The 25,329-nt window shown below is 41.1% G+C and overlaps 1 protein-coding gene across 7 annotated transcripts in view; it reads right to left on the bottom strand.

The window, feature by feature from the left end:
- Positions 1-225: 225 nt before the first annotated feature.
- pbx4 (pre-B-cell leukemia transcription factor 4) overlaps positions 226-25,329 on the bottom strand; it is a 224,563-nt gene continuing 199,459 nt past the window's right edge. For 2 of the 7 annotated variants that reach the window (XM_055664038.1, XM_055664041.1), the window contains exons 6-10: positions 22,796-22,955; positions 14,198-14,263; positions 11,655-11,767; positions 4,988-5,077; positions 226-1,410 (exon numbers count right to left, since the gene is read on the bottom strand). In XM_055664038.1, coding sequence (XP_055520013.1) covers positions 1,318-1,410; positions 4,988-5,077; positions 11,655-11,767; positions 14,198-14,263; positions 22,796-22,955 — 522 coding nt within the window. In that variant the 3' untranslated portion in view covers positions 226-1,317. The remainder of the gene's footprint in view (positions 1,411-4,987; positions 5,078-11,654; positions 11,768-14,197; positions 14,264-22,795; positions 22,956-25,329) is intronic. The other 5 variants (XM_055664039.1, XM_055664042.1, XM_055664043.1 and 2 more) reach the window with 4 other exon arrangements.

Below are 25,329 nucleotides of genomic sequence, written 5' to 3'. Positions count from 1 at the left end.
CAGTTATCGGTATGGTAGACCTCTATGTCCCAATTGAAAGAAATGTTTGGCTCCTGCTGTTAACTCTGACGTGTTGGGCTTAATCATTCCAAGAAATGTCCATAGTTCTCCTGTCCCACCACTCACTGGAAACAAAAAGCCCTAGTTGGTACCAGGGCTCCAGAAAAGCAGGTTTTTGATAAAGCATAACTAAGGAATGGAATTACAGATTACATAAGGTCACAATAAGTAACAAAATCCATTCTTTTATTTTTCATTGTTATTCTCAGTTTTAAGAAAACATGAATTAAAGGGCTTTGGCCATTGTTAACATTCACACTGTGCAGAACAGCAACAGCTGTCAGCAGGTACAATGTTACCTCACTGCATCAACACTATCACACAGGCAAGTGCAGACTAGTTTAAGTCAGCCCAGTCACCAACAGAGACCTTCCACACAGCAACTGAGGTCGTTCCTTAAATTATTTTGCACAATGATTTATATTTATACTATAGCAGTCCATTTTGCTGAGACAGTGTCTGTACATGTTATTGAAACACCTGTTTCAAATACATTGGTGCTACTGGTGAAACATCCTTCATCCCACTGTAGCCAAGCTTGAAGATGAAATGATCCAAGGTCAGCCCTGAGAAATATCGTGTTTTCTAGCCAGATTCTGAGCTGATCTCTTAAAACTAGTACTAATTTCTAGTCCGACACTAAGACTAACACATCAGTCTGAATTAGTTTATTCGACCAGCATGCCCTAACACAATCGCATGGTCAGTGTAGGGTTCAATGTCTGTTTCTGCAGTCACTTCAACCTATAAAAAAACACAGCTAAACACTGCTCAGTAAGAGCGGGAACTTTGAAAAGCAGGAATAAGTTGGGCTTTACTTTCATGCATCAGATTGTTAAAATAACCTTTTCCTAACACAGCTGACTGGTGAGGCTGAGTTAAAACGAACATTGCAACACAGATTGAAGGGACAGATAGGTTAAAACTCACAAATGTAACATAGTGACTAAAGTATGAGAAGGTCTAGTGTGTATTGCTGAGAGGTAGTGTGTAAGCACTGTAACCTAGACAGGAAGCATTCCTCGATTGGTTTCAAAAGGGTTTTACAGTGAGGTAATTGGGCTGCACTCAATTGTGTGAAAAATGTATAAATACCTTTTCTTGTCATACTATATTTACATATAGGTGGCAGGGAGCTTCTACCCAGGTAAGTATCCCAAGATCCTTCTAATGAAATCAGGTTGGAATCACGTTCTTCTCATCCAACAGGCCTAGTGAATTGAAAACCAATGGGAGTAGATGACCACTGACTACTCATCAGTTGGAGGTGTCGGAGTTGACACTACCAGGTCCTCCAGTGGGAGAAGTCACAGAAGATGGGGTAGTAGCATCCTGCCAGCTGCCATTAACCTGAGAGAGAAAGAGAGTAATCAAAGTCAATGTCCATCCCATTTTCCTTATCATATATCTACACACTGTAACGGACTCGATTGTAATCATGTGTTGTCTTTCTGCTGACTGGATAGCACGCAACAAAAGCTTTTCACTGTGACAATAAACTAAACTAACTTCTTTTCAGATCCATATGGAACTGGCAATAACTGAAGCCTTAAAATGGTGCCCAACTCAGTTTGAAATAAGCCTGTACCCCGCTGCATGTCTCGACCCATGTTACTAGGTCCATATTATGTCCTAAACACAGAGATCATCTTAATAACACTCAAGAAGAATCAGAAGAAATGCTGCTGCTGATTCCTTCTCCTTGCTAAAATTTACACTCCTAAGAAGTCATCAATGTGAAGCCAACCTTCCTATGGCAGCAGAGTGCTGGCAAACTAACCACACCAGACCTGGGATCTATCAGCACTTATTCATAATAATGACCTGAGGAGAGGAAAATAAAGTTACATGAGAAACAAACACCCACAAATGTGGCAGAATGAATTTACACTTTGTCTGTATAAGGAACACAATCCTCCAACACAGCCTTGCAGGTGGCCAGTATTCCTTATGGTTTGTTTAATATGTTGCCGTCTGATGGCTGTAAGAATCAGGCTGGTAACAAACCACAAGAGCAGTGTTTGAACTGGAGGGGAGACTTTTTCACTCAGAATGGTAGGTACATGGAAAGCTGCCAGAGGGGGTAGTTGAGTCAGGTACTATAACAACAGTTAAAATACATTTGGACAGATACATGGGCTTAGAGGGATGTGGGCCAAATGCAGGCAGGCAGGCGGGACATGGGGCATCTTGGTTGGCATGGGCAAGTTGGGCCAAAGGGGCCCATTTCCGTGCTGTGTGACTCTACGACAATGACTTGGTGACATGGACATTGAGTGTGTGGCCTATCCTTGCATACGCCCCAGTTAAATAATCAGCAATTGTATGGTGCAATACACAAGGTGCTGGAGTGAATGAGAGAGGATGGAGATGACAGATCGATATGAGAGTGTCCGGGAGAATGTGGGGTTGGAGACAGGATGGGATTGTAAAGCACCAGGAAAGAGGCGGGAAGAGAATAAAAGGAAGTGGAGAGTGGATTGGAGAAGAGATGGGAGAGAGGAGTGGAAATGAAGAGTGGATGAGAGAATAGTGGGAGGGTACACAAGGGAGAAGGTGGGGCAGAAAGAAAAATGTGGGTGGGAGGATTGAAAAGGTTGGGAGAAGGAGGTGCTGGGGCAGAAGAGACAGGAGAAAAAAAGGGGGGTGGGGAAATAAATATGGAAGAGAGTAAAGTGGGGAGGGAGGGAGAGGAGTGGAATGGGAGTGGAATAGGAGAGGAAGAGTGAACTCAAGAGGAAGCTCCTTTCAGCATGTTAAACTATTGATGTATGTTCATCAAATGGTCAAACATTTATGCATTCATATTTGATATCCTATTTTGAACTATTAGATTTCAAGATTTGCTCTGATTCATAAATTCCGAATGGTCCTTCCGAAGCAATCCTTAAGATTCTGAAAGCTCCTGTACACAAGGGGGGCACAGAGGAACTGATGTGTTCATTTAGGTCATGATTTGGGAACTCACTGCCGTTTGCTGCTAAGGAATTTTATAATAATTCAATTTCTTTGACAAGTGCTGTCTTTTCTCATTGGATGAATTAGATACAAGCTCCACGGGATATTTCAATAGTAAGTTCAGCGTAGTATGAATCAGACCTGCTGTCTAATTGGAAGGATGTTTACAGTGTGAAGGGAAAGACTACATTCATAACATTAATTCTAGAGTGCTATGTTCATAAGGCCATGAGTTGTAGGAGCAGAATTGGGCCATTCGGCCCATCAAGCCTACTCCGCCACACAAACATGGCTGATCTATCTCTCCCTCTCAATCCCATTCACCATAATCCCTGACACCCTTACTAATCAAGAATCTATCTCCACTTTAAAAATATCCATTGATGGCCTCCACTGCCGCCTGTGGCAATGAATTCCACAGATTCGCCCACCCTCTGACTAAAGAAATTCCCCCTCATCTTTCTAAAGGTACGTCCTTTTATTCTAAGGCTATGACCTCGGGAACTAGGCACTCCTAGTGGAAACATCCTCTGCACATCTACTCTATCCAGGCCTTTCACTATTCAGTAAGTTTTAATAAGGTGTCCCCTCATCCTTCTAAACTCCACCGAGTATGTTAACGCAATCATTCCTGGGATCATTCTCCGAAACCACCTCTGGACCCTCCAACACCAGCATATCCTTCCTCAGATATGTGGCCTAAAACAGCTCACAATACTCCAACATGGTTTAACCAGTGGAGAGAGCTGGCTGCTCAGGCACGATCACGCTGAGATAGACTGATGCAGGACATGGGCAATGTCCAGGCTCACACGTCACGCTGTGAAAGGGCAGTGCTTGGTGCAAGCCACTGGAGGCAGAAGCCATTTCACAGGTTTACGAACGTTTGAACTTGCCATAGCAGAGCATAGAAATGAACAGACACTAAAGGTTCACAACCAAAGACAAAACCTATGAGGGTGAGGTCAATCAACACATCATCAAACTCCAGCTAACAACAACTATAACGCTAGTCTCACACACTGCTCTGTACTCACCACCAACAATCTATCAGTCGTCACTTCTGCCTAACATTCACATCCTCAGCACATCTATACACACACTAAGACTCTGACCACATCTGATAGCCAGATGTTGAGCCATCACTAAGATACACTGCAACATGTTCCCGAACGCACCACCAACACCACTCACCGAAGATGATACATAACAGATGCCAGCAACAGTAAACGGGCAGGAAACAAGTTTGCTTCCATTGGAAGAGCGAGGGTATGGGCAATATTTGGGGCCATTACCACTGATGCTCACACTAATTTCTCATTTGTCACTTGCCCCTCATTGCACACTCTCTTCTGACGTAGAGGTTTGAGATGGTGTGTGCATGCTTGAGTCACCCCCTCCCCCTCTCTAATTCATCCTTGTATCTTCAGCAAAAAAACTAAATGCTGGTGAACTCAGCGTACCAGGCAATCTGTATGAAGAGAAATACACAGACAGCGGCTCGGTTAGGCCTCTTCCTCCACTGATGGAGTGGAGGGGAGAAGGCTAGTAGAACGAGGGGAGAGTAAGGGACAGGGCCAAGAGTGGATATATGGGGGAGTTGACTGACAGATTATTCAGAAGGGGGAAGGGAAGCGTGGAGATAATAACCAAGGCTGGAGGTGATAAGTGGAGAAAAGGATACAAATGGTGGAGAATCTGATCAGAAGTGAAGGTGAGTAGTGATTGCAGAACCCAAGGGAGCACTGTAGTAGGGAGGGTGGGCGATGTGGTAGAGGGAAAGGGAAGTGGGTGACAAGGGCTGGGGTAGTGGAAAGAAGGGGGACAGGGACAGGCACACCTTCCTGTAGGCAGCAGGACAGGAGCAGCTGAGCTGGAGGACGGGTAATAATCTTGGCTAAAAGTCAAAATATAATCTCATAGCTTCAAGGCCAAGGGCATAAAATAGGAATTAAAAGCTGACTCTTACGTCTATACGCCTTGGGGTGTACATCTGGCTTCCTGTCATATCATCACTGTATCCGCCTGTCTGGTGTATAACATGACGCAGGGAATCCACCTGAAGGACAGAACAAGTCAACTCATCAATATCTCCACTGATTGCTGAGTGAACGCTTCATATTACTGGTCTCAATTCTTCAACCGATCATTAGTTTCACGACAAATGCAAATGTTTTGTCAGTGTGGTCTGTTATTGACAGGACATCTCATTTCTCAAGATCAATCACAACCTCAAATCAAAATGAGTTCTCCTTCATAATCTCTTCCCTGACGGGCTACGGCTATGGATTGCACAGTATATTTCATTTGGTCGTTATGACTTTGGAGCAGGTAATTGAGAACATTGTGTTTGTATTTGACATGGATATGAAATAATAAAGAGTGAAAATTAGCGATGCGTAGACTTACAATATACAGCTTGAACGGGAAGCTGGAACCTAGAGGGATATTTCCCTGAATCGAGCAGCATGGAGAGGTGGGTACATATACAACATATTAAAAAAGGTGAAACTTGAAGGAATGAAAGATGATATTTGATTTGAACACTGAATTTCAGAGTTTAGCAGCAATTTATTTGGTCTAAAGATGATCTCTAAACCCTGTTTTGGAAATATATTAGCTGGATTTTCTCATTCAAATCTGTGCTCAACAGCAAACACCAGTACATTAGACTCTCCATATACATATGTTTGATAGCAGCAGTCTCTAGAAGGGTGCACAGCATAGCATTTTGCCTGATTCTTGTGTGAGCTTTCCAGGTAAAAATATTTAGAAACACAGAACAATCAGTTTTGTGCTTTAAACCCCCATTAAGTAGAGCCAAGATATCTCATTTAAACACAGTCATTATTAAGCTTCCTTTTGGATCTGATTTTACCTAAAAAGGGATACTCTGAATCATCTATGCTTAACAAATCGACAACCTGTTCTTGAATTATCACCACATCTGCCTGAAATTTCCATCACCACTATTTTGGTGGAGGCGTTACTTAAACAAAACATGCGACAGGTGGAATTGATAGGGCAAATAGTACAGATGTATTTAAGAAGCTAGTTAATAACAACATGAAAGAAAATGAGGGTATGGATGCATGCTGAACAGGCTGTGTTGGAGGTTGTATGTTTTGTATAATACCATCTGACCAGGGCAATATCTATGCTGAATAATGGAGACTCAGCAGGCAACCCAAGCTGCTTATAAAGCTGCAGCAGCAAAGATATTACAGAACAAAACTTGTCCTTCCTCTTCAAGTTCTAAGTGTACTACAGTGCCTACTGTTCCAGTGACCAACTTCCATTCGAAGTAAAGCCCACTGCAGTTGTGAGCTACATACTCTCAAATCTAATGAGAAGCTGAAGGGGCGGCATGGTGGCGCAGCGGTAGAGTTGCTGCCTTGAAGCGCCTGAGATGCGGGTTCTATCCTGACTGTGGAGTTTGTACGTTCTTCCCATGACCACGTGGGTTTTCTCCGTGATATTCGGTTTCCTCCCACACTCCAAAGATGTACAGGTTTGTAGGTTAATTGGCTTGGTATAAGTGAAAATTGTCCCTAGTGTGTGTAGCAGTGTGTTAGTTTGTGGGCATGGCTGGTCGGTGCGGACTCGGTGGGCCAAAGGGCCTGTTTCCATGCTGTATCTCTAAGATAAACTAAAAAACTAAACTGTACATAGAAACATAGAAATTAGGTGCAGGAGTAGGCCATTCGGCCCTTCGAGCCTGCACCGCCATTCAATATGATCATGGCTGATCATCCAACTCAGTATCCCGTACCTGCCTTCTCTCCATACCCCCTGATCCCCTTAGCCACAAGGGCCACATCTAACTCCCTCTTAAATATAGCCAATGAACTGGCCTCAACTACCCTCTGTGGCAGAGAGTTCCACAGATTCACCACTCTCTGTGTGAAAAAAGTTCTTCTCATCTCGGTTTTAAAGGATTTCCCCCTTATCCTTAAGCTGTGACCCCTTGTCCTGGACTTCCCTAACATCGGATACAATAACATCAGGTACAACCAGTGGAATGAGTGCATTTCCTAGAATCACATTTCAAACTTTAGTAATGATTGCTTTTTATCTCCTAAAACTAGAATGTCACTAATTTTGCTTTGATACATGCCTGGCAAATATGAAATTTGCAAAGCAATTGTGTCAAAACATAATTTCAAGCTCTCCTTGATAATGTCACTTCCTACCCTCTCTCATCTCCTGAAGTCCATCAGTCTCAATGTCTGAGCTTGTAGTACTTGCAATCAAATACTGAGCATAGAATAGAACAGCACGGGAATAGGCCCTTCAATCTACACAATGTAAAGACACCAGCCGTAGTCAGGATTGAACCCGGGTCTCTGGAGCTGTGTGTGCGTGTGTGTGCTCATTTGAGAGAGAGGAAATTGATGGGAATGTGGAGGGGATACATGGATGAGGATGAGGATACGATTAGTGTAAAACTGGTGTATGATGACAGTATTAACAGTGGGTTGATGAACCTGTTTCCATGGTTTAATACTATAGCACTATCTAAGTCATGATGGATTTGTTACGGGAAGCACGTGTTTAATGGCTGCATTCTCTGAGGTAGATGTAGTCTGCATGAGGAAGCTTGGCATAGACCCACAAGGCAGAATGATCAGAAAAATAAAAGGATAGTGACAAACTGGAGTAAACATTGGCTCAATGGAAAAAAAGGGCAATGTTCAATGAGAATTTCAGTGACATCTTAACTATGTGCACGGGTTTCACAGGATCAGTAATTGGTTTCTTCTTTTTATGATACATTAATGATTTGAGTAGGTGAGAGGGACAACATTTAAGAAGTTTGTTGAAGTAATCAAAACTGACAATGTGGTTAATTAGGAAATGGAAAAATTCACGGCTTTGAGAAGATATCAACGGATTGGGACTGGTTAGATATTCACAATGTAGCAAGTGGAAATCATTCCAGAGTGACACAGCACAGAAACAGGCCCTTCGGCCCAACTCATCCATGCTGAGAAATATCAGCTATTATATTTGGGTGGATAAACAAGGCAAACTTGTAATCAATAATTGTATGATACACCTCTGTACGGTCAGAGCAATAGAGGATCTTGGCCATTTGGAACGGAGATGAGGAAAAACTTTTTCACCCCGAGAGTTGTGAATCTGCAGAATTCTCTGCCTCAGGAGGCAAATTCTCTGGATGCTTTCAAGAGAGAGTTAGATATAGCTCTTAAACATTGCGGAGTCAAGGGATATGCGGAGAAGGCAGGAACGGGGTTACTGATTGTGGATGATCAGCCATGATCACAATGAATGGCGGTGCTGGCTTGAAGTGCCAAATGGCCTACTCCTGCACCTATTGTCTATCATATCGACAGATCCTTGAAGGTAGATACATTAGTTAAGAAGGTATATCAAGTACTTGCTTCATCAATGCAATAAAAAGGAACTGCAGTTGCTGGTTTATACCAATGATAGTTACAAAATGTTGGAGCAACTCAGCGGGTCAGACAGCATCTCTGGAGAACATGGACAGGTGACAGTTCGGGTCGAGACCCTTCGTATGAAGAAGGTCCTGACCCAAGATATCACCTATCCATTTTCACCAGAGATGCTGCCTGGCCCGCTGAGTTACTCCAGCATTTTGTGTCTATGCTTGCTGCATCAACGCTGACACAGGATATGTGAACAGTGAAATCATGCTGGAAATGTATTTAAAAAAATGACTTATTCCACGGCTAGAGATCTGAATGTTTATGAAGGAACTGCAGATGCTGGAAAAATCGAAGGTAGATAAAAATGCTGGAGAAACTCAGCGGGTGAGGCAGCATCTATGGAGCGAAGGAATAGGCGACATTTCGGGTCGAGACACGAGATCTGAATGTGCTTTTGGTCACCACACTACAGGTAGGATGTCAAAGCAGAGGAGAAGATTTTATTAGGACTGAAAAATTATCACGAAAACTGTAACGTGAAAAGCAGAAGATTAAAGAGAGACTTAATTGAGCCATATAAAAATATAAGAGGCCTGAACATGGTGAATTACAAATGTCTATTTACTTGGCAGAGGTTGATAACATGAAGGCAGAGATTTGTTAATGAGCAAGCAGCTCAGAGGGGCATTACAGGCTGAAGCCCTTATTACATTTAAAATGCAGCAAATGGACACATCAAGAGCTGTCGTTTGACCAAAACAGCTCCTATTTGACTCATGGATACGATAGACTGAATGACTTTTACTTTGCTGTAGATGTCCATGATTCTAGAGGTGTTGTATACATGCAGTGGGTGAGAATAATAGGTGCTGAGGATTGGAAATAGAGGACTAATCTTGTCTGCTCACTGAAATGTAAGGTGACACAGTCTATATTGGTTTGGTAGAAGTTATTGAGTGATAAGTAGTGGCCGGGCCCCTGGGAAGAACTCCCCTGCTCTTGTTCAGTCTTGTTTTAAACGTCACACGAGGGAACAGGCGAGTTTAACATCTCATCTGAAAGTTGTAACCTCTTACACTACAGCACATTGTTAATGATGTACTCAAGTCCCTGGATTGCAATGAACTCATGTGGACAATAAGTCATCAATTGACAACATATATTGCCGTAATAATTTTAAATATGCTCTTTGGACTTTAACTACTGAAGACTCACACAGAGGCTATGTAACTGATTTTCTATCCATTTTTTCCTTTGATGTTGTTGTACACCAGTCTTTATCCATTTTTGAAATTGAATATAGTCAGACAGCAGAGAAACAGGATCTTCGTCCTAACTCATCCAATGCCAACTTAGATGACCCATCTAAGCTAGGCCCACTTACCCATTATCCTTCTTAACCTTTCCTTACAACCCTTACCTGTTCAAATGCCTTTTAAAATGTTTTGTTAAATGGTGTTATTGTATCTGGCACAACTATTCCACATAAGCACCACCCAGTGTGAAAAAGTTGCCCCACAGATTCTTATTAAACCTTTCCCCTCTCACCTTCAACCTATTCCCTCTGTTCTTCATTCTCGATCCTCAGAAAAAGAGTCTGCGCATCCTGCCTATTCTGTTCATAATTTTACACACCTCTCGGCTTCCCATTCTTCAAGGACTGAGGTCCTAGGCTTCCCAACCTCCCCCTGCAGCTCATATCCTCGTGTCCAGGCAACATCACCATTGCATTGTAACACAACGCCCAATATCTAGACTCAACTCATTGGCTGACAAAGGCCAAATGTGCCAGATTCCTTCTTCAACATTCTATCTACCTGTGTTGCCACTTACAAGGAGGTGAAGAATAATTACCAATGTCAAAGATACTGTGCAGGAAAAAGCCAAAATGCAGCATTGAACAAAATATGGATGTAATATGAACTACAATGCACAGGTGGAGTGATGGGAGCAAAGCACCTTAGTAAATCTAACATTCAAAAACTGGAACATTTTGTTTTTTTAGTCATTTTTGTAAGCACCATTATTTTACTCTCAGCCCTTTCCATCCAAGTTTTTCCTTCCAAGTTTATTCTTGCATTAATATTCTGTCTCGTTGGAACAGTGTCATTATACTACCATTATTATTATCATGGTTAATTTTCCATTCCTTCTTGGGCTCACAGCTTCAATAGACAATAGGTGCAGGAGTAGGCCATTCGGCCCTTCGAGACAGCACCGCCATTCAATGTGATCATGGCTGATCATCCATAATCAGTACCCCGTTCCTGCCTTCTCCCCATATCCCCTGACTCCGCTATCTTTAAGAGCCCTGTCTAGCTCCACCGGTCTCCACCACCCTCTGAGGCAGAAAATTCCACAGACTCACAACTCTGTGTGAAAAAGTATTTCCTCAACTCCATTCTAAATGGCTTACCCCTTATTCTTAAACTGTTCTGGACTCCCCAAACATCTGGAACATGTTTCCTGCCTCTAGTGTGTCCAAACCCTTAATAATCTTATATGTTTCAATGTTTCTACCACCTACGTGATTGGAGAAGCTTAAAATAAAAACTTCTAATACTGAACTGGCTAATTCAAAGATGCTGATCAAGATCATAACCCATAGCACCAGCATTACCACTTTGTTGTTCTTCTGCTCAGATGTTTCTCTGGAACAGTTCACCAGGAGATTGTTTCCTGAGGTTTCAAACAGCAGTAATCTTTCTTTGTCCGAGAGCCTATACACAGAGCAGTACAGAACGCCAGAGGAGAACCTTTTTCCCTGTGGCTATCAAACTGTACAACTCCTACCCCTTCTGACGTGGGGGTATACCGACTCCCCCCACCCCCCTCCTCCCCAATTTTTGCACAAAGGCAAATTCCTTGTATGTGAATACTTGGCCAATAAACTTATTCCTTCATTCATTCACATCCCCAATGCTGGACTTTCCCTTGCCACTTTAATTTCATGTTTCATGTATCTTGTTGTGTTTTATGATAGTTGGCCTCCTGGGATAAATAAAGTTATATCGAATCGTGTACACTATGAGAACAAATTCAACTATAGGAAGCACCCAGAGCTCACATACCACAAACACACAAGGATTAGCAGGAGATTCTGGCTAGCACACAGGAGCAGTATTTAGTCATCTTTGCAGCTTCCTCGCTTGTGGACTGCGATAGCTTTTCTAATTTCTTTGTGAGATGTCCCGTACTCCAAATGCATCGTCCTATGCCTACCTGTGACTGTACGTTAGCTCCAACTTGAGAACCCTGGTAAGAATCCCCATTCAGTGACTGCATGTTCATGAATAAGTCTCCAGAGTTTGGCATGTTAAAAGAACCAGAAGAACCTGGAAAGGAAAGAGTCAGGCACCGGAATCACACACAGATTACACACAGTATGTCTCCCCTTGAGGCAAGCACTGAGAGAGTGCCAACAGGAAGGGGTGAATTCAGAATCAAAGATGCATGCACCCAAAATGCCCAGATTCATGTTCAGCATGCTCACAATCATCTGTTAGTTACATGCATTATGCAACCTGAAGAATTTAATTTTGGTTATTCAATCATTAAATTAGCTGATAGTAGGAAGAGTAAGTAATCAGTTGAAAGAAAGTAGATTATTATTGTTTAGATAGTGTCTGCCTTGGTTTGAGAATACCTTAAGAATACAGTGTCCTCCATAATGTTTGGGCCAAAGGCCCATCATTTATTTATTTGCCTCTGTACTCCACAATTTGAGATTTGTAATAGAAAAAAAAAAATCACATGTGGTTAAAGTGCATATTGTCAGATTTTAATAAAGGGTTGTTTTATACATTTTGGTTTCACCATGTAGAAGTCACAGCAGTGTTTGTACATAGTCCCCCCATTTCAGGGCACCATAATGTTTGGGACACAGCAATGTCATGTAAATGAAAGTAGTCATGTTTAGTATTTTGTTGCATATCCTTAGCATGTAATGACTGCTTGAAGTCTGTGATTCATGGACATCACCAGTTACTGGGTGTTTTCTCTGGTGATGCTCTGCCAGGCCTGTATTACAGCCATGATTTGAGGGCTAGTCCCCTTCAGTTTTCTCTTCAGCATATAAAAGGCATGCTCAATTGGGTTCGGATCGGGTGATTGACTTGGCCACTCAAGAATTGACCATTTTTTAGCTTTGAAAACCTCCTTTGTCGCTTTAGGCCACAACACCCCCACCACCGTGTTTCACAGATGAGGTGGTATGCTTTGGATCTTGGGCAGTTTCTTCTCTCCTACACGCTTTGCTCTTGCCATCACTCTGATATAAGTTATTCTTGGTCTCATCTGACCACAAGATCTTTTTTCAGAACTATGGTTGCTCTTTTAAGTACTTCTTGGCAAACTGTAACCTGGCCATCCTATTTTTGCAGCTAACCAGTGGTTTGCATCTTGCAATGTAGCCTCTGCATTTCTGTTCATGAAGTCTTCTGTGGACAGTGGTCATTGACAAATTCACACCTGACTCCTGAAGTGTGTTTCTGATCTGTCGGACAGGTGTTTGGGGATTTTTCTTTATTATAGAGCGATTCCTTCTGTCATCAGCTGTGGAGGTCTTCATTGGCCTGCCAGTCCCTTTGCGATTAGTAAGCTCACCAGTGCTCTCTTCCTTCTTAATGATGTTCCAAACAGATGATTTTGGTAAGCCTAAAGTTTGGCTGATGTCTCTAACAGTTTTATTCTTGTTTCTCAATTTCATAATGGCTTATTTGACTTTAATTGGCACAACTTTGGTCCTCATGTTGATAAATAGCAAAGAAAGGATCCAAAGGTGATGGAAAGACTGGAGGAAAGACTAGGTGCTGGGAGTAAGGAGGCAATTAAACACACCTGAGCAATCACAAACGCCTGTGAAGCCATGTGTCCCAAACATATGGTTCCCTGAAATGGGGGGGACTATGTATAAACACAGCTGTAATTTCTACATGGTGAAACTAAAATGTATAATAATGGCCTTCAATAAAATCTGACAATGTGCACTTTAACCACATGTGATTTTTTTTCTATTACACATCTCAAATTGTGGAGTACAGAAGCAAATAAATAAATAATGGGTTTTTATCCCAAACATTATGGAGGACGCTGTATGTGAAGAATACATTTCAAGTTAAGACCATGCAAGATTAGTAACACTTGGGTAAGTGTCTGTAAAATGTACAAGAAGAATGCTCTTCCCCTGTTGTAAGCTGGTCCATGGCCTAAATATCTCTCACGTCATACTATGTGCAGACTGTGCACAGTGACGTTAGCTTATTTCAGAGAAAAATACCTAAAATATCCAAGTATTGACCAGTACATTTGCATTGCACAAGAATAAAAGAAGTCATTATGTCGAGTTCACTGCAAACGATTGGCTGGTAAATCATTCCCTGTCCTTCTCAAAGCACAGATTGCAACAACAACACATCAACTTTCAGAGACAGAACAATCGATGTGACACTATTATGACACGGGATTAACTTCTTGGCAGATTGGTTCATTTTAATCAAAGGCTCCTTGAATCTGTCTTCCCTAGATTTGCTACTGCTGTGGTTCTGCTGCCTGTGGTCATTGCAGAACAGGATAGATTTTTGTAACATCAGTGCAGAAATATATCTGTTGTCAGTTAATTACTCGCAGTGCGCTGATTGACCAAACGAGCAATCATTTCCAAACTATTGTACTTTTGGGAATCAATAAATGAGGTCATGTAACAGGATATGTTGAAGGTGCTCGACATCTGCGGTGAGAGAAAGGTCCTGTGATAGATCACTGACCTGAAGTATTTTCTGTTTGTGTTTCAGATTTGCAACGTCCATTGTAGTTTGCCTTTCTGTTACTGCCTGAAAATAAAACAGTATGATGGAGCTGCAAGGATTCGGGAAGAAAAAATACATACGGAAGACGACTGGTCTTCCAGAATACGAGATAGTGCTTTTTTTGTGACTGTACACACGGGCTCTGCATACTAAAAAGTTAAATGCCTTCATTTGTCTTCTGGCCACGTGTCAAGCATGTTTATTAATCATGCATCATTTTGTCTACAAAAATAAGCACTGATACCAAGTATGAATGGGTGAATGGGGAGGAAGCAGAAGAAGGTAGCGGAGAGGAAGGAATATTGCTCAACACAATTCAGTCACCACAGATCTAACTATGGTCGATTTGCATGTAAAGTCCTGATTTAAACATAGCCGGTGAAGATCTAGTATAGCAGCTAGCCACAAACAGCAATGTGCCTCATATATTCTCAAGGTGGTTCTACAGGAACACCAAAGAAAGCAGTGTATCAATTTAAACCAACAATTTCCACATGGTCCCTATCTAATTTGAAGGCTATGCAGGAAGTCCACATAGAATGGCTAACGTGAGATTGAAGAACTCTGCATGAAAGCATTTTGATCACGGTCACTGGGGAAACTACATTGCTGGCCATTGTTGGACATTTGAAATTATATGATTCTCTTTGAAGCCAACTTTATGGACCTTTGTATGTTGTTCCTTTTTTAATTTATCTCGGACTGTCAGAGGCTAAAGGTCAATGATATTTTTTACAGAAGAATACCAAGAAGCACAGTTTGGCAAAAGTATGGAACATGCACAGGAATAAAGTTCAGCAAATCCTATAGATAAAATGGAGGTTTCCCTCGTCGATCTAAGCATGTCAAAACATCAAGATCAAGATACATTTATTTGTCACATGTACCAATTGGTACAGTGTTTGATCATTTTGGTTATCACAAGGTATTCGGCACAGTTGAGTCACTGACAAACCTTCATGGTGGAAACCTGTCAATTTGAGTTAACCTATTACTGTCCCTTGCACTTCTTCTCAATTGCCTTACGCTAAATTAACCACTGCTCCTTAGTCACTCAGATATGGAATGGACATAATTTCCTGGAGCCTGTGTTTTGAACTATGGTTACTGTATGTCATGTTGTTACTTGCGGGCGGAGCACCAAGACAAATTCCTTGTATGTGAATACTTGGCCAATAAGCCTAAACCTATACATTCATTCATTAGGATGTGACCACAAGAAGGCCAAAACACTGCACCTGCAGCCTGATCTACTCTTATTATACTGATATGCCCTGGAGCCATCCAGAGTCACAAGAGCTTTGTTAACCACCAGCAGATTCTATACTTAAGCTTGGATGCAGGTACCACAGCTCAGTACCTGCCTAAGCTTTCCTAAACTTTCCACGGCTGGAGTTCCACTATCTCTGAGATCAGCTTGTCAATGCATGTAATGTCATGTGAATCCCATGTCCATTTCTGTCCAGCTCCCATGGGTGTAAACTATAAGATATGAATATAAGATATGAAGTTTTAACAACAATAATTTCTAATAAATCCAAACATTATTTGGCTTGCTTCCAAATGTTGAAAAGGAAAACCACTTCAACATATGTAACTATCCAGAAATTAACACAGTAAATAAAAGGCTACGTTTAAGGAGAAACTTTGTTTCAACTTCTCCTCCTTCGATTTCCTATGATATTTTGTATGAGGTACATTCCTGTTAATCTTTCACAAGCAGTAACTATTCAATTTCTTTTTAGGCAAAGAACCTAGAATCCTAACGGCAGACTTGAAAATTAGCAATTGCCTTAATTGTTTGCATTCACGGAATAGGATACTGAATTATTTGACTGTGGGTAAAATGGGCACAATGCTTTAACTTGGCAACTTAGATACAATATCAAAACGATTTGTGTGGGGAGAAGGCAGGAACGGGGTACTGATTGGGGATGATCAGCCATGATCACATTGAATGGCAGTACTGGCTCGAAGGGTTGAATAGCCTACTCCTGCACCTATTGTCTGTATATTGTTAATATCACTCACTGCCATACCAGGATCAGAAATTGCAAAGCATATTAAAATCCAACATCTACATGAACATCGGTGATCAAGTATGAAAGGCAGTGCCCTGGCAAATGCTCTTTGGCTAACAATCTCCAGTTCTGGGCTTTGAACATTTGGTAACTGCTTTAAACGCTGTGATCAAAATTGATTGCAAATAACGATTATTCAGTGTGCACAAGTTGTGTGTAACAAGCTATAGTATTGGAACAGACTAGAATGGCTGACTGCAATTGAAATTAAAGCTTCTGTATAGTTTTATTCAAGCATGGAACATAAAACATGGAACAGGACAGTTCAGGAACAGAGCCTTCAGCCCACAATGTCTGTGTCAAACACAATGCCAAGTTAAATTACTCTTCTCTGCTTGCATTTCATTCATATCTCTCTACTCCCTCCCTATCATAAAGCCTCTTAAAAGCCAATATCGTATCTGCTTCCACCAACACTCTTAGCACCATGTTACAGGCACGCACCACATTTGTGTAAAAAAAAAAAAAACTTGGCCCACACTTCTCCTTTATACTTTCACTCTCTGACTTTGAAGTTATGCTTTCGAGTCTTTGACATCTCCATCGTGGGTAAAGGTTCTGACTCTATCTACGCCTCTCGTACTTTTATCAAGTCTCCTCTAACTTCTGGTGCTCCAGAGAAAACAATCCAAGTTTGTCCAACCTTTCCTTTTAGCTGATACTCTCCAATCCAGGACGCACTCCTGCACCCTCTCCAAAGCCCCCACATCCGCCTGCAATGAGGTGACCACAACTGCACACAATATTCCAAATGAGATCTAACTAAGGTATTATAAAACTGCAACATGATCTCCTGAGTCTTATATTCAACGCCCCAAAGGATGAAAGAAAGTATAATCTTCCTTACCACTCTATCTACCCATTGCCACTTTCCGGGAGCCATGGCCTTGGACCTCCCCCAACATCGGAAACATGCTTTCCTGCCTCTAGCGTATCCAATCCCTTAATAATTTTATACGTTTCAATAAGATGCCCTCTCATCCTTCTAAATTCCAGTGTATACAAGCCCGGTCACTCCATTCTTTCAACATATGATAGTCCAGCCATCCCAGGAATTAACCTGGTGAACCTCAAAAGATAATGAAAGCAGTGCCTTTGACTATTTTTGAGGAAGAATTAGATAGATTTTAAATGTACAATTATTGGACAGATGTGAATGTGGAATTGAAGGTACAGTCAGATCACCCAAAGTCTTATTGAAATGACAGAGGATTCAAGTGCCTTGTTCCTGCTCCTCATTCATATGCTTGCATATATGTTTGTATGAAAATCCCAGGTTTGATCTCATTAAGGGCGGCAGTAGGAGAAGACAAATGGCTCCAGCTTCCAAGGCTAGTGAGAGGAAAATAAAACTGAGGCTCACATTCCTATACCAGTTCCAGGAGCTAAATGGGATTAGAGTCATAGAGTGACACAGTGCGGAACCAGGCCCTTCGGCCCAACTTTCCCACATGTCCCATCTACACTAGTCCCACCTGTCCATGTTTAGCCCATATTCCTCCAAACCTGTCCTATCCAGAATGGTGTCCATGTTGAACGATTAACTAGTTTGATTATGAAATGCATCTCTCATCAGTGTTGTGCAGAGGGACACAAAGTTGAATTGCTTAGTGCCCAAGGACTGTCCTGGAACCTACACTGAATAATCACAATCAAATATTACTCTGACTTATGCATCTGTTTCCGGTAATATTCTCACATTCATCACAATGGACACGCCTCAAGGTACATCATGAAACCACATGTACAGAGATGAAGCATAGATTAGTCACATGCTCAACAACTAACAAAAAACCAAGACAAAATGAAAATAAAACCTATAATTGGAAATGTACTTCCATAGGTCTAATCTGAGGAAAGGAATATGCAAGTTACTTGCAACTATCTTAAACAGTGAAGGACATGGAAGTAACTAAAATCCCAGTCACACCAATGTCAAAGCAAACTCATCTGAATTCTATTCACTGAGATAGTTTGAGTTAAAATGTTAATGAGATCAGTTTTTGAAGTGTTATGTATACAGGCATACAGCATGTCTATGATTCTCTCCTGTAAGCCCCAGAGAAGATATGTGCCGAACAGGTATGAGACACTAAATATAGCAAAGGACCAAGAGATTTATATATGGCTGTGCTCTCTCTGCACAGCGCTGATACACAAAGTCTCAACATAGTGTGCTGCTAGGTACAGATATACCCTCTTCCACAAATACAGTGCCCTCCATAATGTTTGGTACAAAGTCCCATCATTTATTTATTTGCCTCTGTACTCCACAATTTGAGATTTGTAATAGAAAGAAAATCACATGTGGTTAAAGTGCACATCTGTCAGATTTTAATAAAGGCCATTTTTATACATTTTGGTTTCACCATGTAGAAATTACAGCAGTGTTTATGCATAGTCCCCCCCCCCCCCCATTTCAGGGCACCATAATGTTTGGGACACAGCAATGTCATGTAAATGAAAGTAGTCATGTTTAGTATTTTGTTGCATATCCCTTGCATGTAATGACTACTTTAAACCTGCGATTCATGGACTTCACCAGTTGCTGGGTGTCTTCTCTGGTGATGCTCTGCCAGGCCTGTATTGCAGCCATCTTTAGCTTATGCTTGCTTTGGGGGTTAGCCCCCTTCAGTTTTCTCTTCAGCATATAAAAAGGCATGCTCAATTGGGTTCAGATCGGGTGTAGCTTTGAAAAACCCCTTTGTTGTTTTAGCAGTATGTTTGGGATCATTGTCTTGCTGTAGAATGAACCGCCGGCCAATGAGTTTTGAGGCATTTGTTTGAACTTGAGCAGATAGGATGTGTCTATACACTTCAGAATTCATTATGCTACTGTAGCCTCTGTATTTCTGTTCATGAAGTCTTCTGCAGACAGTGGTCATTGACAAATCCACACCTGACTCCTGAAGAGTGTTTCTGAAGCGCCGGACAGGCGCTTGGGGATTTTTCTTTATTATAGAGAGAATTCTTCTGTCATCAACTGTGGAGGTCTTCATTGGCCTGCCAGTCCCTTTGCGATTAGTAAGCTCACCAGTGCTCTCTTTCTTCTTAATGATGTTCCAAACAGATGAATTTGGTAAGCTTAAGTTTGGCTGATGTCTCTAACAGTTTTATTCTTGTTTCTCAGTTTCATAATGGCTTCTTTGACTTTCCTTGGCACAATTTTGGTCCTCATGTTAATAACCAGCAATAAAAGTTTCCAAAGGTGATGGAAAGACTGGAGGAAAGACTAGCTGCTGAGAGCTCTCTTATACCTGCATTAAGGAGGCATTTAAACACACCTGAGTAATTACAAACATCTGTGAAGCCATATGTCCCAAACATTATGGTGCCCTGAAATGGGGGGGACTATGTATAAACACATCTGTAATTTCTACATGGTGAAACCAAAATGTATAAAAATGGCCTTTAATAAAATCTGACAATGTGCAAATAAAAATGGCCTTTAATAAAATCCGACAATGTGCACTTTAACCATGTGTGATTTTTTTTATATTACAAATCGCAAATTGTGGAGTACAGAGGCAAATATATAAATGATGGGTCTTTGTCGCAAACATTATGGAGGGCAATGTCGGTACAATTTTCTCATTTCTCATTTTATTTACAACGCAGAAGATTTTCGTGCTGCCCATCAAGTTTATGTCAGTTCTTAGAACAATCCATCAAATGCCTTCTCCCACTTATTTCCCTGTTCCACATTCTCTCTCGTGCCCAAGAAAATAGCCACAGGATTAGCCATCTGGCCCCTCATCCCTGCCACCCCCACTCAATATGATTCTGGTTGATATACTCTGGCCTCAACTCCCCTTCTGCGCCAGGTGCCCAGAGCCCTCAATTCACATATCTTCGAAAAACGTATCTACCTTCAATTGAAATACTTCTAATGAACTAACCTCCATGTCTCTCTGGTATAGCGAATTCCATACATTCACCACCTACTGTAAGACAAAATTTCCATACACCTCTGCTTTAAATTACCGGCCCCTTTCCTTGCAGTTCTGCCCACTTGTTTGAGATTGTTGAAACATCTCACATTTCTACCCTTCGGATCTTATATGTTTCAATAAGGTCATTGCCTATTTTCTAAACTCCAAGGGATGCAGACGCGATCTGCTTAGCCTCTCTTAAAAGAAGAACCATCTCATCCCAGAATTAACTTGGTGAATCTCTTTCGCTACTATATCCCTTTGTAGGTAAGGAGACCAAAACTATGCTCGGTACTTATAGTTGCAGCCTCATTGATATCCTGTAAAACTGTAACAAAAGCTTCAAACTCAAATCCCCGTTCAATAATACGCCCATTAACACACATCCTAAATCTCCCATCACGCTCTACATTGGAATAAATTACAGTAATGAGTTAACCAACAGATCCCAACACATCTTTGGGATGTGGGAGGAAATTTGAGCACCCTGGCAAAATCTATGCATTCACATGAGACCTTAATTGAAAGCACAGGGTCACCACCATTGTCTAGCAACAGTATTTCATCTTCCATCTAGGTACAGTGCAGCCCTCAGAACTGAACAATAATTTCAACAAGTTCAGATAACCAACCAGTTCTCATGAAGGGTGTAAATCTATACATTATTCCCACCACAGATGCTGTTGAACTGGCTAAGTATTTCAGGAATTCATTTTTATTTCAGATATCCAGAGATTGCAGTATTTGTATCTAATTCTTTGCAAGATCCATTCCCATTCCTCTCCTATTTACGGATCAGCATAGCAATAAACAAGCTTTCACTACCCTCTCACAGCCAACAATCCAACCTCTATCATTCAATCTCGGGATCTGCATCCTGTTACAAACATTTATCCTTGTCATCAAACCCCTCTCAGCAACTTAAATTAATAAACCACTTTTCCCAGTTTCCTGAATCTGACCTTTCTGTCCTGGGCCTCCTCCATGGTCAGAGTGAGTCCCACTGCAAATTGGAGGAGCAGCACCTCATATTTAGCTTGGGTGGTTTACACCCCAGCAGTATGAACATTGACTTCTCCAATTTCAGGTAGTCCTTGCTTTCTCCCTCCTTCCCCTAACCTTCCCAGCTCTCCCACAGCCTACTGTCTCCGCATCTTCCTTTCTTCTTCCCGCCCTCCCCCACAATGTCTGACCAAGGGTCTGGACCCGAAACGTCGTCTATTCCTTCGCTCCACAGATGCTGCCTCACCTGCTGAGATTCTCCAGCATTTTTGTCTACCTAACAGGAACCATTAAGTCAGTCTTCACAAACACTGCCAGACTTTGGATTCATCCAGCATTTTCTGTTTTGTTCTAAATTGTACAATTTTCCTCTGCTATTGTTGATTCCTTCAGCATCATTCTAACAGCAAACACATCTTACACTTCTTTCTTTTTTTGGCATCCCTAAGGAACTGATCTTTCCAGGACATTGACTTAGTTTCCGTCATCACTAATACAGACTTCCCTTCCTATAGCATTGTCCTGTGCAAACACAGCAGAGGTAACACCTGCCCTTCCATAAAATGTATTCCATTCTCTCTTGTATGTCTCCACCCAGACTGATCTTTGTCCATTTCATTGTCCCCTTTGTGGCTTGCAAAGTCAAGCAAGTCAAGAGTGTTTAATTGTTATCCCTTGTGTCATTTAATCTTTACCTTTTTGACCTTACCTCTCCTCTCCCTTCCACTGTATATTAAAACCATGTTTATCCATATATTTTCCTAATTAAGATGAAAGGTCTCAACCTGAAATATTCCATAGGTTCTGCCTCACTTGTACAGTATTCCAACACTTCCTATTTAAATTCATTTGAATAGTGCCAATCTTCCACACCCTTGCACTAATCTACAGTGGCAGGAGCTGACAGTGGGAAGCGCATCTGGGCAGCCTCCAAACAGAAATTCCAACAGATAAGTAACAATGTCACTCAATTAGATAACTTCTTTCTTTATGAGGGCTATATACCTAGTATGCCTAATTTTATTTGAACACATATTATTTCACTGGAAAAGATTCACAGATATAATTCTTGCACCAACCATTCTCAGGGGCCACTTTATAGTATGTGGTCACCAAGCAGTATGTTATGATCCAGAAATAAAACTAACATCATTACATGATTAACAGTCTTGAAAGTTTATGATCACTTTATTGCTGTTGCATAGGATAACTAGAATTTCTAACTTTAATTAAGCAAATGTAATTTATTCCCTATGGCCCAAACACAAACATCTACACAATCCCACTCAATCATTGTTTTTTCCATATCTTCATGCCTTATCATAGTTTCTTTTTGTTTATTGAATATATCAAAAATAAATACTGCTATGTAAATTACACAGTTTTTAATGTTTATTCCCAATACAATTGTCCTTCAAAAAGGATCACTGAAATATGACATGCACTCGACACAATATTATTACAACTCTTTTTTATTATCTTGTAACGTCCACTGAGATTCCTTAACTGTTTATACATACAGGATTAACAAGACGCCTTACCTGAATTGGGCGTGGAAGGAGAATTTGCTTGACTCCCTTGCTGAGCTACCACAGTTGTGGCATCTGCAGCGGTTTTGGCTGCATAAAGATTGGCCTCCTCCTGGAATTTTCCAATATTCTTCTTATACCTTATCCGTTTATTACCAAACCAATTCGACACCTGGTATTTGCAAGACAAGATGAATTAGTGACCTGCATTTAATAAACCGTGTGATAGAAAATAGATAGAAATTTAAGACCGACCAAATTAATAGGTGGCACAGGAGTTTGTACAATGTTTATTCAAAAACGTAACTACGATCTGAAATTAAAAGCATACAAATGGCAAATTATTTTTGAAACAATATTTCTGAAATTGGTTTGTTATGCCCCTTTGAGAAGGTAAAGATGACTCCATGAGTATCAGCTTCCCTCCAGTTCCTTATCAAAATAGCCTGTTTTCACTGCAAACCAAGACTGCAAGGTGCTGTCTATTTTCTTGTGTAATGTCATCGCAACGGAATCCAACCCTGCCATCACTTGCCATTTATTTTGCAGCAGGCGTCAGTTGTGAGTTGTAAGAAAAGTCATTTACCTCCTCATTCCCTAATTTATGAAACTGATTGATAGCTTTTTTTTTATTGCTATACCCAAATAAAATGAGCAAATTCAGTAGACTGGGAAAGAGAGGAGTCTCTTTGTTGGTGAACCACAGGGTACTGTTCTTTCTTCATTGCTTGGACTGGCGATTCTGTTACTTATCTTGAAAATCCAACATTCCAGTCAATGAACTTAAAGAATTCCCACATGTCATTGCTATTTGCTGAGGTAGAGAAGTAAAGAATCAAAATGAATTCTTCCAGTTGGTTTCCATGTTAAAGCCCTGTCCCACTGTACGAGTACGAGTGAGTTTGCCCTGATTCGAACTCGGAGATTTACGGTAATGGCCACTCGTAAGTACTTGGGGCTCTCGTGGACATTTTTCAACATGAGATCAGACGCAAATTTTGCAATCCCGCGCTTTGTTTTATGATCGCCAGGCAGCGGGGACCTCACGGCTGCCTCCTCATTACATCAAAACAATAACAAGGTTTCCAAGGAATAAAGGTAATGTTAACCTTGCTGATCATTTTGTTTTTCAATTGATTTATCTTTATAAAGTTATGATGTGAACTGTTAAATAAAAATGACAAATAACAAATGTACAGCTAGGGTTAGGGTTAGGGTTAAGGGGCTGTCCCACTTGGGCGACCTAATTGGCAAGTTTAGAAGAGTTTGAAAAAATGTAATGTTGAAGACCTCCTTCGACTATGTTGAAGACGACCTCCTTCGACCTCCCTTGGACTATGATGAAGACTATCTACGACTACCTTCGACTACCCTGATTACCTACGACTAACTTGCCGACCTATTACTAAACCTACGAGTAAAAATACCTACGACTAACTTGCCGACCTATTACTAAACCTCGATTAAAAATAGTATCGAAAAATATGTTAAATATGCTCTGGCTCCAGCTCCAGCCATGGGCACCTCTGGAAGGGGGGGCGAGTTAAGGTTAGTATAGGGTTAGGCATTTTCCTCTCAGTGGAAGATGCCTTAGCCTTCCCCCAGCCTGGCACTGCCCCAGTCCCACTATGGCCGTGACTCCCACTCTGCACACTGGCAGTCAGTGTGGTTCAGTAAAAGGGGGAATGCACAGAAACTGCCCTCACCCATTATTTAGGCTGCTTCAGGTGCCTGACCTCTGTGGCAGTCTCATTCAAAAAACACACACAATTACATATTCACAGGTTGTAATATATATATATATATGGTATAATAATATATAGTTTAAATAGACTCAACACAGAAATAGGCTCCCCATGGTGTAATAAGGGCATGTACTAGATGGCGCTTACTTTTTTGATCTCATTTTCTAATTACTTTAAGTAAGTTTATTGGCCAAGTATTCACATACAAGGAATTTGCCTTGGTGCTCCACCCACAAGTAACAACATGACAGAGAGTGTCACAGACATACATTAATTAATTAATGTGCAACTTTTGGCACTGATGAGTTATGACTTCTCAATTATATTTGATCTAAATCTGTGCAAAATTTAATGTAGTTCCGAGACATGGGTCACGAAATTTGATTTCTAGACACATTTTTGATGCTCCGCCCACAGCCTATTTCTGCTTTGTAAGTTCCTTGTAGTTCCTTGGAAGAATTACATATCAGCAGTAACTATTAAATCAGATGGTTGATGATCACTACTAGGCAGTGGCACAAAGTACAGCATGAATGTCACTTAAAGCTGCCTAAGCAACATTGATTCATTCAAATATAACCAAACATTGCTTAAAATCAAGTTTGCTTGAATTATTAGGATTTTCCTATCGCCTGTTGTACATAAACTTATTTTCATAGTTTCTGCAAAGTTCTCCGAACATTTCAAACATCCCGGAAACAATGTAGACATAAGAACCTACAGATGCTGAAAACGTGAGCAAAAATGTGCCGGAGGAACTCAGTGGACTAGGCAACATCTGTAGAGGGAATGGAGAGATGA

This window comes from Leucoraja erinacea, chromosome 39 (assembly GCF_028641065.1).
Source record: "Leucoraja erinacea ecotype New England chromosome 39, Leri_hhj_1, whole genome shotgun sequence".
Classification (NCBI taxonomy): Eukaryota; Metazoa; Chordata; class Chondrichthyes; order Rajiformes; family Rajidae; genus Leucoraja; species Leucoraja erinaceus.
The sequence above is the reverse complement of the archived record's forward strand: the minus strand, read 5'-3'. Positions and strand labels throughout refer to the sequence as shown.